The sequence below is a fragment of the Crocodylus porosus genome, unplaced genomic scaffold, assembly GCF_001723895.1.
Source record: "Crocodylus porosus isolate Cpor-Errol unplaced genomic scaffold, CroPor_comp1, whole genome shotgun sequence".
NCBI classification, from domain to species: domain Eukaryota; kingdom Metazoa; phylum Chordata; order Crocodylia; family Crocodylidae; genus Crocodylus; species Crocodylus porosus.
Genome location: NW_017728906.1, coordinates 129,446,560 through 129,460,733, shown reverse-complemented (window position 1 = coordinate 129,460,733; position 14,174 = coordinate 129,446,560). Strand labels below are relative to the sequence as shown.

At 43.4% G+C, this 14,174-nt stretch overlaps 1 protein-coding gene across 1 annotated transcript in view; it reads left to right on the top strand.

The window, feature by feature from the left end:
* The window catches only part of PIBF1 (progesterone immunomodulatory binding factor 1), a 182,403-nt gene that overhangs the window by 9,284 nt on the left and 158,945 nt on the right, over window positions 1–14,174 (top strand). Inside the window, exons 4-5 of the mRNA XM_019529805.1 lie at window positions 3,601–3,799; window positions 8,028–8,147. Coding sequence (XP_019385350.1) covers window positions 3,601–3,799; window positions 8,028–8,147 — 319 coding nt within the window. The remainder of the gene's footprint in view (window positions 1–3,600; window positions 3,800–8,027; window positions 8,148–14,174) is intronic.

The window sequence follows — 14,174 nt, the reverse complement described above, 5'->3', positions numbered from 1 at the left end:
GACCAGCAGGCACTGGAGAAGTCCCTGTTCCCCCGAGCATTGCCAGGAGTGACCAGGAATAACGGTCACAAGCTGGCAGAGGGTAGCTTTAGGCTGGATATCAGGAGGTGCTACTTTGTGGTCTGGACGGCGAGGATCTTCCAAGAGAAGTGGTGCTGGCTCCTACCCTGGGGGTCTTTAAGAGGAGGCTAGATGTACACCCTGCTGGGGTCATTTGACCCCAGTACTCTTTCCTGCCATGGCAGGGGGTCAGACTCACTGATCTACTCAGGTCCCTTCCAACCCTGGAAACTATGAAACTATGGTGTGAATTCCAGTGGTCCCTGGCTATAGGTGCCACCCTGCCTTGCCTTTTGCCTAACTTCAGGCTATCCTGGCTAACTACCTCTCATTGAAATTTGCAGTTTCTGACCTGCCTAAATCCAAACTTTATTTTGAAACTTGTCCAAATGGCATATTCAATTCCTTAATCTTCTGAAACATTACAGATTGGACTTTATACTGGCTGACCATAGGACAGTTTTGGTATGTGGACTTCCTTTAGTGAAGTCTTATGTTGGAGAGGATTATGATTTGTGGAAGTCTCTCTCTATAGTTACAGGAAACCTTAGCTATTTGTGGGCTTGGCATTTGCGGTTTCAAATATTTGCAAACCGCAAATGCCGAACCCGCATTTTAAATGCACTTTATGTACTTACAGGTGCACCTCGGGAGCTCCACACTTGCTTCAACTGGGCTTCCACTGCCACTGCACTCCTGCTATCACTGCTGGAGCCATGCTCCCCCGCCCCTTCTCAGCTGCCGGGATGCACTGCATTCATAAATACAGTGTGCGTTCATATTTGTGGATTTTGCCATTCGTGGGGGATATGAGAACATATCCCCCGCGAATGGTGAGGGTTGCCCGTACTTTTATATTCCAACCCTGGTTTGACCATAATCTCAGATCTGTTACAGTCAGGTCTTACTGCAAACAGTATAGCAACTCTTAGAAAAACATCTCTAAATAGTGTCTTAATTGTACAATCTGCAAAGTGGAGTTACTTAAGGGAAATAGAAGTACTGTAATATCCGTAAGGTAAAGTTCTATGTACCTTGTAAATTAGTATTATTTTTAAGCCTAGAGTCATAGAAAGGTTGAATTTATTTTTTTTCACATGCATAAGCCTTTCTCTTTGCAGTCCTGTTCTCTGTCCCCTGCCCTGCATAACCCACCCAGACATAACTTCTATTTACCCTTTTAGCCAGATATACATGTAACCCTTCTGCTACGGTGGACTTTGGGGCCTGCTTTGGTAAGCCTCATGAAGTATGTTGAATCAAGGTTGTTCCTGAGCTCTTGTCATAAGCAAGTCAAAACTTTTTATAGTATTTAAATATTTAAAAATACTACTTTCCAAACAAAACCAATCATATTAGAACTTCTAAGGTTGAAAGATGTTTTCACAGAGTTCAAGTAAAACTCAAAAGAAATGTGGGTTTCTTTATAAAAATTTTGGGTCTATAAAAAGTAACTTGCTTAAAATGTCTGGAAATGAACAAGTAGTAACATGTTAGTAAGAAGTCTAGCTGATTTCCACTGTCATTTGATCTTTCATCACTCATGATTAAACCAGCCTAACATCCAGTAATAACACCATATTTAAAAGTTCCCACTGAAAACAGACCCCCCCCCACAGATTTCCTCTTTTACCAGAGAAAAACGCAGATTTTGCATTTTAACAGAGAAACATGGATTTTGCTCTTTTGCAAAAAGCGCTCTACAGGCTGGCAGAGTTCCAGCCTGCAAGGGGCTGCGGGGAGCAGGAGGAGGGTTATCGGGCAGGGGGTGCCATGTGCATGTATGTGCACATGGCCACCATGCAGCCTGGAGAGCAGCTCCCATAGTTAAGGGAGCAGAGTGGTGGGGAATTGAGGCCCCCATAGGGAGGGAAGGGGTGGAGTTGGACAGGGCTAGGGCAATGCATAGGGCTTGCACAGTTGCAGGGCCCTGAGGAAGAGCGGGATAAGGCCATGGATGGTTTGTCCAGGGGTGGGGGTATGTGGCCGGCTCCCTGCCGCTATACACACTTCCAGGGGAATGTGGGGGACGCATGCCCCCAGATCTGTGTGTGGGGGTTGCGGTGGGCTGCCTGCTGCAGACTTGGGCTGCCCACCCTGCTGCCCTTCCCTGTGGCCTCTGTGGTCCAGAGGGCGGGACCCAGCACAGCAGGAAAGACTGGTGCCAGGCAGGGAACCTCATTGCGGCCGCTGTGAACCCTGCACTGCTCTGGGGACGTGCCCCCTCCTACCACGGAGTAGTGTGGGAGGTGGTGTGGAGTCGTGCCCCACACTGCTCTGGGTTTGGTAGGGGGTGCGTCAGCAGGACAGCGTGGAGCTCACACCAGCAGCAACAAGCTTCCCTGTCCAGCCCCACTCTGCCCTGCTGTGGCCACTGGGCTGCAGAGGCCCTAGGGTGAAGGCAGTAGGGCAGGGAGCCCGAGCCTGCAGTGGGCAGCCCACCCCTGCCCCATGCACAGATCTGGGAAGCATGTGTGCCCCCTGCCCCTCGCCTCCTGGACTGTGCACAGCAGTGGTGAGCTGGCATCACCGCTTGCTTAAGCCTGCAGCTGGCAGCCTAGACCACCCCCCCGACTCCCCATGGGTTCCACTTCAGCTGTGCTGTCTGCTGGGGAGGGGGAGCCAGGCTCCCTGCTTAGGCCACAGCTGCTGCCGCTGCCACTGGCTCCCACGGGTGGCAGCTGGGGCTTGGACACTGATGCAGGGGGCAGGGGGCTGCAGACCCAGGTCCCTGGTCCCATTGCTTAGGCAGCTGGGGGCCCACTCCACAGAGCTGTTGTGGGTGGGGAGTGAGGGGCACCTGCAGGGCTGTGGGTGCAAAGTGAAAGGCCTGGACCTGCATCTTGGTGAGCTAAAGGGGCAGGGGGAACTCTCATTTTTCCATGATAAAAACAAGGTCAAATACCTACACTTACAGGTACTTAGAGTTTATTTTACTAGTGTGATTGAGGCACTGGTAGGCTTCCAAATCACTTTAAAATTTAAATATATCAACAAAACATTGCGTGCAGTTGATACCTCTGTGTGTGTGTTAGAGAATTTACCATTTTTTATTACAGAAAACCAGGATCCCTGCTTTTTAGTATGATTTTAGGGAGCTGGATAAGTGCATAAAAGTGGTTGTATGTTGGAAGTGAAAGGAAATTTGTGCTATGGTGTGTGGGAGAGAAAAATATTGAAATTCAAGTTTCAGTTGAAATTAGTGTTGCTTTAACTAGTGATTTCTTAGTTTCTTGTATTTGTGCTTGCTAGGAATCAGTTTGGCAGTTGTAATTCCATTTAACTATGTTTTTTAGTTTGAACATATTAAAAATGAATACATCTTAGAAATCTGCTTGAGCTGATCATGAAATCGCTCACGGATGCTAAGCTTGCCTTTGATATTGACTTAAATTTCTGAGCAAGCCACTTAACTTTTATCTTTGTTCTTGTTTTACAAGGAAACTTTACTCATCCCCCTCATTGGTATTGTGGGGATTGATTAGTTATTTAACAACCATTTTGGTGTGCTTGTTACAACTTTTTAATGCACTTATTCAGAAAACATCAGGAGCTAATGAAACAGGAAATGGAAACCATTTTACTGAGGCAGAAACAACTAGAAGAAACAAATCATCAGTTGAGGGAGCGAGCTGGAGATATCCGTCGTAGCCTGCGTGACTTGGAATTGACAGTAGATTCCTATGAGAAACTGAAGTCCCTTTCTGAAGATGAGCTTTCTATCCCTGAATATGTTTCTGTGAGTATTTAGTGTTTATATTACTGTTCAAAATTACAATTGACATAACTTTTACACATCTTCACCAAGTCCAAGGCATGGGTTCTCTTCCTTCCCTCTACCCCCTTCGTGAGTCAGATTCAAACCAGCAGCCTTAGTGGAAGTCGGTGTTAATAGTTGTTGGACATTCCCTTGAGCTGATTAGGTCATGGCTACAATGCTTTTTCTTAAATCCCTGTCATTTGTTTTGTGGGTCTTGGTTGGTGCTTGTATTTAGAACCAAACTGTCAGGAGTGTGGGTTTTTTCTTCTTTCTCTTTTTTTTTTTTTAATACTATTCATAGATTGTTCATAAGGACTAGGCTGGAAAGACAACTGGAGTCAGGTGACCCCAGCTAGTTGACCGTCCAGTCTCTTGAAGATATCCAGAGTAAGTGATTGCAGCACCTCTGGAGGGAATTTATTCCACAGTCTGGACACTGACTGTGAAGAAGTTTTTCCTATTGTTAAGCCTGAAACGGTCTTTGGGGAGTTTGTGGCCATTATTTCTGTATTTTCCCAAGAGCGCCTTGCTGAAAAGTTGTTTACTGAACCCTTGTTGTATTCCTGTGATGTAGTGGTAAGGTGCTACCAAGTCCCCTCTCAGCCTTCTCTTTTTTAGGCTGAAGAGTCCCAAGTCCCTTAGCCTGTCCTCGTATAGCTTGCCTTGCAAGTCTCTGATCATACAGCTAGCCACACTTTTACCTTCTCTCATTCCTTGGATGCTCAGACCAGCAAAATCTCCCTGTGCCTGAAGAAGGGTGACTGCGCCCAAAAGATTGCTAAGAACTTTTTTCCCAGCTACTTAGTTGGTCTAATAAAAGATATCACATCTATTGAGAACTTTACCATTAAAGCGCCATGCAATTTTTGTAGATCAGTGGTTCTCAACCAGGGTGTCCAGAGATCTTTGCTTGCCATGGTGAGGTGAAATTACTCTGTATATCTCTGTTTCAAGGAGATGCATGCAGGGTTGGACTAGGAAGCAACTGGGTGCAGGTGCTTCTGCCTGCATTTATTCACCAATGCTGCTTGCACATGTTAAAAAAAAACAAAAACAAAGAAACCAGCCCAAGCCCCCTTCCTCCCCTTCCCCTCCTACCCCTCACCGCCCCCAAAAAACCAAACAAACAACAACCTGTCCATTATTGAAAGAAGCAGCATGTTACTTTGACCCAGCTTGAGAGTGTATATATAGATCAGGTGCTTCAGCAGGGCTTTTTGGTGTTTTTAGTTAAAGTTGATTCGATCAGTTGTTAGATAAAAGCACCAAAAAGGCTCCACTAAAGCACCTTATCTATACAGATGGTAGGTGAGCTGGGTCCAGCTGAGGTGCTGCCTCTTTTGGGCATATGCAGGGTCTATGCCAAGTTTAAAATGCTGGGTTTTTTTGTTTTGTTTTTTTCTAACATCTGCAAGCAGCTCTAGTGGTGGCACAGCAGCCTGGAGATAAATTTTTATGCTTTTTTTGGTGCTGTTGGGCAGATGTCCATATGCCAGGGCTAGAGATCAGGACAGGGATACTTGTATGCTGTGTGTCCTGGAGGGGCAGAGCAGGGAGCTTCATAGACAGTAACCAGTAGCTGCTGCTAATAGAGTCAGAGCTGGGTACGTCTAGGCCTCCTACCCTAGCATAGCGGCCTCTGTCATTAGACCAGGCAGATCAATACAGTAGCCTCAGATGAATCTTTGGGAAGCTGCTGCAAGCAATTCACTGGCCAGAGCCTAGCTGAGATGGGGTGGGACAGCAGGGGACCTCAGATTGCAGAATAGGGAATGTGTGCATGATCTGTGTGGACAAAGGAAGGGGGCTGTATGTGTATGGAGGACCAGGTGTACCCTGTGTGTCTGTGTTGCAGAAAGGCTCTGCACATGAGTGTGTGAGCACACAAAAGAAAGGAAACATGCATGTCTGTGCAGGGCGCTGTACTAAATCTGTATGAAATGGGCATGCTACTAAATTCAGAAAAGTTACAGAGGGGGCTTTGAGTCTGAAAACCACTGTTCTAGAAGCAAGGCACAAATAAACACAAAACATATTTTAGATTTGAAAATTCTGTACATCGGGCTAAACAGCACAAAACTTTGGGGGGATTCAAATTTGTTTTCATCTATATTTTGATTAAATGGAGTGCATGTGAAGCACTGTAATTACTTGCACATATTTGCTGTTATCCTCTTCACGAGGGCTGCCCCCCACATACAATTTAGCGTAAGAGTTTTATTTAGTGACAAATCAACATGTTTTGATAGTTATCAACCAATGGGAATCTGTGTTTCTTAAAGAAAAGTAAAAATCCAGAACAATATTAGAAGTGATTATTTTAAGCAAGTTTTCTTTTTTGCTGATTTAAGTCATGGTATAAATTACTTCAATTTAAATGTGGTAGGGTCACTAGTGTTGTAGCTGTGATGGTCCAGAAAAAAATGGAGGCAAGGATTTTTATGGGTGATACCTTTTATTGGACCACCTTCAAGGTTGGGGGAGATTTCAGTAAGCTTTATGGTACAAAGCACCTGATGAAACATGCCTTTTACTTGAAAGCTTGTCTTCTATTCAAATATAATCTGTGTAATCCTAAAAGGATCCAAAAACTTTAATATTTTATACTACAGTTAAAAGATTAGGTATGTCCTAAATATTTTGAACAAGTTTTCAAAACTGCTTGAAGAAAATGGATGACTGTTGCAGTTCAAGTGGAAAGAGATCTGCCCTTCCAAGCAAATAATGTAATCATTATCATTTTGGAGTTAGATTCAATAAACTGATTTTTTTCAGGGGGAAAAGCAAACAATAAATCTTCGATTGCACTTCTGTTCTGAAAAGTGCTTGTGTATACATGACATCTTTGTGCATCTTTGTGCACTGTTTTAATGCAATGTTTTCCAACCTTTTTCACCCCACAGCACACTTACCTAAATAAAAAAGTACCATGGCACACTGGACGTTGGGGGGGGCATGCGGCCAGCCAGACATCAATGAGGGGGAAGGGAGTGGTGTGTGGCCAGCCGAACACCGATGGGGAGGGGTGGTGCGCAGCCAGCTGGATGACATTTTGAGTTGGAGCCACAGCCCCTGCCTGATGAGCCACGCTCCCCGTCTGTCTTTGTCCACAGCAGCAGCAGGCGGTGGGGTGTGGCTCCAGCCCAGTTGGGAAATGCTGTTTTAATGACTAAAATATACTCTTCTTTCTTATTTTTGGAGATTTCTGTTCCTTGATATACCTAGTCTGCTGTACTGCTCCTGATTTATACCTGTAAAATATTGTTTTCACTTGGCTTGCAAACAAGCACGAATACAGTAGGGTTAAACAGCTGAAGGTAGAACTTGTCATACAGCATTTTTATGATGTGAGCAGAAAAAGATGCAGTTTTCTTTGTCTGGGCTGCGGTCCTAGGAACATCTGACTTCCCATTAAATTATACATTTTACATATATGTGAAACAAAATAAATGTAGAATGCTACTTGTATAAGTTATGCTAGTGTATGTTTTGTCTGTTCATATCTATCCCAAAGTAGTGCTTTGCTGCCTTCCACTGCATACTAGTGAAGTACCATAATAACTACCCATTGTAATTAGCTATCCTGGGATAGCTGCTGACCTTGTTCCTGAACATTATAATTTACACTGGTTTACAAGTGGATATCAGTTATACTTATCCCAGTTTGCATCTGTCTGTGCTCTTGCTCTCAGCAGAAAGGCTTTGTCATTTATATTCCTCCTCTGTATCTGCACAGCAGTGCTTTTAGTAGTGATTTACTGAAAAGCATTATGAATTGTACTTTCACCTTTCTTCTGGGAGGATGAAAAAATATTTATTTGCAGATTGTGTGTGGATAATATTGGTTTTTAAATTAATGGTTGGTTGAATCAGTGTGAAATTGCGTAAGAGAAGCAAGTCTTGTACTTGAACATATTGTATCTAACCAGTATGTGAGTTCAAGAAACAAGACAAATAAAAATCAAGAGCAAAAATTTAGCTGAGACTGTTGGCAGCAAGCAGTGCATTAGAGTACAGTATACAGAAAACACTAACGTAAGTACGGCATGCATGACAAAATAGTCTTTAAAGTGTGTAAGAGTTTTTTGCAGGTTAAAGAAAAAAAATTTTAATATATTTTCAGCTGCTGTATATTTCTTTAATCTCAAGGGAAATTTATAGATACCTATATATTTTTTGAGAAGTAACGGTTGTTTGTTTTTCCTAGGTTCGGTTCTATGAAGTAGTCCATCCATTAAGAACAGAATTAAATGAACTGCAGGTGAAAAGGGATAGTCTAACAGAGGAATTAAGTGATTATAAAGTCCAGCTGAAGAGTGTGATGGAGGTTGGTATACTTCAGTTATCCTGTTTAAGAAAACAGTAAAACATCTCTCCTAGTACAGAAGGTACAGGTGATCTCCAAATCAGGTGGAATATAAAAGACATAGCAGTGGAGCATAACTTTTTTAATTCTTATAAAGAAATGGTTTTGTCTGAGTATAAAAATAAAGTGAGTTAATGTTAACAGTTAAAAATCTACATCACTTTATTTAGGAAGTTTTTAATACTTCTCTCTCTCTCTTTCTTTCTTTCTCTTTCACGCTCTTTCTTGTAAATAAAACCCATGACCCATGTGCCTGGAAATTTAGTGGTTAGGGTAGCACCACCACTTTCCTGATGCCAGCTGTCTAGACCCATGGGGAACCCCTGGCCCTGTGTATCTGATCCAAGCATGGAAGGCCAGGTAGGGGCAGTGTTGGGTCCCAGGGCCTAATCCCAGTGTAGAGAGCCAGAAGTGGGCACTGTCAGACCCAGTCCCGAGAGACACAGTGGGTAGTGGTGGGCCCCAGCACGTAGGGATTGAGGGGGGTGCTACCAGGCCCTCGGGGCCCAATTCTGGTGCATGAGTGGGGGGAGGAGTAGTGTCAAGCCCCACAGCCCAATCAGGCCCACAAATAGGCCCCACACAACTCATCTGGCCCATGGGGCCAAGAGGTTGAGCACCACTGGTAAAGACAAATGAAACTAGAAAATAGTGGAAGTAACTCAACTTTTTTCACTCGTACTAAAATCAGAATTTGAAAGTCGTTGCATAGTATGTTGAACCAATCTGCTACTTACCACCACATTTATCATTTTTAAATAAAAGTAATTACGGGTGAACTGATAATGATTTTTTTGGCTGATACCGATGATTGATTTATTAACCATCCATATCCGCCAATACTGATCTGATATCCAATATGCAGCCTGGGGAAGGGGCAGGTGCTGCCCCGCCAGGGCAGGGCATGACATGGGACAAAGTTGTGGGCAGCTCATCTGGTGAGAGGGAGGTGGCTCCTGCTGCTGCATGCACCCGTGGGAGGGTGGCATATGCCCCCTGGATCTGTGCACAGGGTAAAGGTGGGCTGCTCACTGTGGGTTAGGGCTGGGGGCTGCTTCGGCCTCTTCCCAGCGAGGGTCTGGGCCAGGGCTGCACTCAAGATGGGCAGGGGTGGGGTGGGAGGTGGTGACTCTGGGAGGGGTGGCTAAAGGTGGGCTACGGTGAATTTTGGGCTGGCTGTAGCCCCCCCATAGTCCTTCTTCCCAGCACCGCTGACTTGCCTTGCTCACCTTGAGCGCAGCCTTGGCCCATCCCCAACTTGAGGAAGAAGCTTGGCAGCCCCTGAGCCCACAGCAAGCAGCCCACCTTCACCCTGTACACAAATTCAGGGGTCATGTGCCCCCCATGCCTCTTGTGGGGTGCGCACAGTGACAGGAGCTGCTCCACCCCCCCTGCACCCGGTCAGATGAGCTGCCTTCAGCTCTGTTCTGCATCGTGCCCTGGCTGGACAATGCCTGTCCCAGCCCCACTCCCTCCCTCACTGTGGGGGCCTCAATCTGCCCCCCACCCCCATTCGTCTTTCCTACTCCTCTCCCCCACAACCGACTTACAGGAATTTTCTTTCCAAGCAGCTGGGCTGTGTTCCTGGCTTCGTGCATGCACACAGCGTTTATTGGCTACACCAGCCAAAAAAAAGCTAGTTGCCGATAATGTCAGTAATAGTTCTGAAACAATTCAGCTTCAGGTGAATGATTCTGAAAACTGGGAAATGTTAGTTTCGATAACAGTATTGAGATCATAAAAAGGTGTAAATCATGTAAGTTTTAACTTGTATGGCTCTGCTCCCCTTCTCCACATGATGGCAGTCTCTGCCTGTTGTTTGCTAATAGTCCTAGAGATTAAATCTGTTTTACTTTTCCATTGATTCCAGTTGAATCAGGGTAGTTTGTGTTTTATTGCCCATATCCAATATGCACAATGCAATTTAAATTATAACTGGGCTGGATGGTGAGAATGAATGCCAGATAATTTCAGAGGCAAGGATTTTTGCAGATGATACCTTTTATTGGACCAACTGCATGGTTTGGGGTAGATTTAGGGAAGGTTTTGAATGTGAAGCACTTCAGGTATGAGCCAGCTTACATTTGAAAGCGTATCTAACTTGAATCCAGCTATGCAGTTGCTTGTATAATTTCTGGACCATCCCAGCTACAGGATCACTCCAATGATACCAAATAATTTAAGGTGATTGACTTGTGAGAGGTGTGACCCCCCAGCTTCTCTCATTCCTTGGAGTCTCAAAACAGCAGAGACTTCTTGTGCCTGAAGAAAGGTGATAGCACCTGAAAGCTTGCAAAAATTTTTTTTCCAACAACTCAGTTGATCTAATAAAAGATATCACATCTACCAAAAGAACCTTGCCTACCTTTGTAACCTTTTGGAAAGTGAGGTGAATGGAGGAACAGGACTCTCTGGCATCTTTTGCTATTGGGGAATAAGTCCAAATCTTCCAGTCTAATGGTGGAAGAACGTTTCAGGAGTATATATTCTTTATATTCTTGGTGTATGTTATTCAAACGTTTTTTTATAAGCTCCCTCTTTTCCTCTGTGTAGTATAGTTAACTTCACCAGTGGTTAAGTAAAGGGTATGTGTAGCATCCTGCACAAGAATAGGATTCAGAGTTGTGTTGTATAACCTCACCATGAACCTGGTATGTTGCATCTACATTGTTACAGCTCCATCATGTTACATCACATTGGTTATAGTTCAGTCCATGCAAAATGCAGTTGCTAACGTTTTCTTTATATATTTACTACAGATAACCTTTTCTGAACTTTTCTCTGATACACCCATCAAATAACACATTAAATTAACCATGTTATATTCAAAGTCTGTGTGACATATACTCCTAGTTAGTGTTCTGTACTGAGTTTAATGTTGATGGCATTCCTAGTTAGATCTACTTCTCAAGTTCTTTCCTGATCATTTATACTATCTCCATGTAGACTTATCTGTATTGTATAAATTCCCAGAGTGTGTATACAAGGCCCCTGTCCTACGCACCTTTTTCTATGTTTAAATCCCCTTTCAAGTCCCATTTTACCTTGTTTCCAACAGTGTTACCTATTACATTACAGATGTCTGGGATGTGATCTCTTTTTGATGATCAGTTATCTTTTATTCTGAATATTTCTTTTTCCTGTGTTGCAAAAGAATATGAAATGATTTGAGTGTTAAGGCAATTGTATTGTTTTAGCTCCTTTATAAACCATTCCAAAGTTTGTTATTTCTTTCTGTTTCCCCAGGAAGAGAAAGGAACTAGTATATGAGTGTATAAATTGTTAATTAGTAGGGGTATTGGCATTTGTCTGTCTGGCTAGATAAATAGTCACCCACATTTGGATAAATTCAGATACAGTAAATTGAAAATAACCTGTAATATGAGGCACAATATGCTGCTGGGAATTAAGTAGAAGTTCAGGAGAAGGTCAGTCTAGTCAGGGAATAGCAGGGAACACCTAAAGACCAGCGCTCTCTAATAAAGCACTTCTATTTAAAGTGAAACATGAAGGCTGCACAGTGACTTTCAATGAAATAAACCAGCAGGTTTTTTTGAATTCACATGAATGGTTCTGAAAACTGGGAAATGCTAGTTTTGATGACAGTGTTGCTATCATCCTGACACTCAAATCAATCACAAAGCAACCACCTGCAGTTTGATTGAGAGAGTTAAGTGTTGTTTCAACCTCTTGTTGCCAGAAACTGCAAGGGTCTCATTGCTGCATCGACCAGCGATCAGCAACTTTTTCAGGCTGTGGGCTGGAATGACCCAGCTTGGGTCCAGGACAGGCTGGCGTTAAGACCTTGCCACTTCTACCACTTCGGCTTCTCCCTGTTGTCAGGTGTGCAGCCTCCCTTGCTCCCACTGATGGGATGCTGCAGAAGCCACCCCCTCCCCCCCCTCAGCTCCATAGGCTAGGTTGCTGACCGCTAATGTAGACATTCCTCTGGAAAGGCAATCAGTGACACTCAGCATTCACAGACTCCAGAAGATATTGTGATAATCTGTTGTGGCTGAGACTTAATTTAATGTGACATTTGGAGTTTAGAGAGAGGGGGGGAAAAGAGATTTCCTCTTTCTTGGTTATGAAATATAATTTTTAGAACAACATAGCTCATGCTGTTCCTCTTAATGCTGTTCAGCTTGTTACGAGCATCTGTTCTACTGCACCTAGTCTCAAATTATAAATTTTAGTTTTGTAAGTGAAGCGTGTGTCACTATAGTCATTTTAAAACAAGAGGGGAAAAAACCTTAGCAGCTAGTTCTTCAGGCTCAAAGAATCTTGTTTTTATCTCTTAAAAAAACCCACAAAAACCTGGCTTTTTCTTGGGACAGGCAGTAACTTGTCTGTAACTGCCTGCAGGTAATGATATCTGTCCTTTAAGTTTGTATCCACATGGATCCATCCTAAGTGAATGTGTGTAAGGTTGTGTTTGTTTTGTCAGCAGTGTCTGAGGTTGTACATGCATGTTTCATGTTTTTTTAACCTTATTTGAGGATGGAAAATACCTGTTTGCCATTTGATTCATTCTTGTCACCAAAACCATTCTGTACAACCTTACATCCTGTTTCTTGTTGCTACTTAAGATTACCCAGTTAAGTAAGTAGTCAAAGCCTAATGAGTCTATGGCATAGATCACATAGAGATAGTCAGTTGCTGTGGCCAACCATGGTAGAAAAGAGTACTGCTCTTTAAGACTGTATCTGATGCTCATCATCCCTGGCATTGGTTAAGACTCTGCACTCTTCTGATGTAATGCCAGCTCTGTTTGCCAAAGCTGACCACTGACTAGTTCTCCTGCACTACTAACTGCACAGTGGTCAGTCTGAGTCTCTGCTTCTACCTCTGTCATACCTTTCTACTTTGATTTCAGAAACTCCAGTATCATACTGTGAGAAAATTGTCTTTGGTGACCATCCCCATTCCAGAGTGATTGATATAGTAGCAGATCCTTCATCATTGGGGCAGTTAACTTTGGTGGTGGATACTGCATCCGGATTTCTTATGTATGATATATGTCTTTGCTCAGTGGCCTAAATTTTGCTCTTGATACTTAAGCTTTAGTGTTAATGATGAAGATTTTGCAGAACCCAACTTTCTTGGCACCAATTTCTGACTCGGCTCCCTTCAACTTCACAAGGATGAGCAACTTCTTTGGAAAAAGCTCACTCCTTTCCTTTATATTTCTCTTTCAACCACTTTTCTAGAATTGCTTCTCACCTGAGTAAGTGAGCGATCTTAGTACAAGAGTATTAGGAAGTTCTGCTTTTCTTCTCAGAAGGATTAGTTTTAGAAGACCATGAATAATGGAATTTATTCCTCCCCTCCAGCCCCACACATGTACCATAAACTTTTGGTGTGCAGTCCTAGCTGTACTGGCTTTCTAGAATCTTAATCTTCAGTCTCATTACTAATGCTTATTTGTACAGCAAGGTTCTCCTCTTCAGAATAAAGTTTTTTTTCCTGCCAGGTGGTCTGCAAGAATATTGTAACCAAACCCACAGCCTGATTCTCAGGAAGCATTTCACAAAGACTTGAGTTAAGAAGTAGGATAAAGAGAATCAGTTTTCTGATCCTTTAACTCTAACTATTTCTCATCTTCAGATAAACCTGGTAATCCTTCTTTGTCTTTCTGTACAGAGAACCTGAAAGCCACTTAAAACTTTCTCCAAAGGATAACAGATACCTTGGAAATCCCTTTAAAAGAAAAGCTGCATAAAATCATAAAGCAAAAAGCGTTTGCATAAAGCAACGACTGCAACTGAACTCCAGCTAGCTTCGAGCATCAAGGACAATAAAAAGTCCTTTTTCAGATATTTGGGGAGCCGGAGGAAAAGCAAGGGCAACATTGGACCCCTGCTGAACTAGACGGGGCGACTGACAACTGACGCCCAGGAAAAAGCCAACCTATTAAATGGGTACTTTGCGTCAGTCTTTCATCAGTCACAGGAGATCCCCTGCCCTCTGTTAATGCTGACCTTGTGA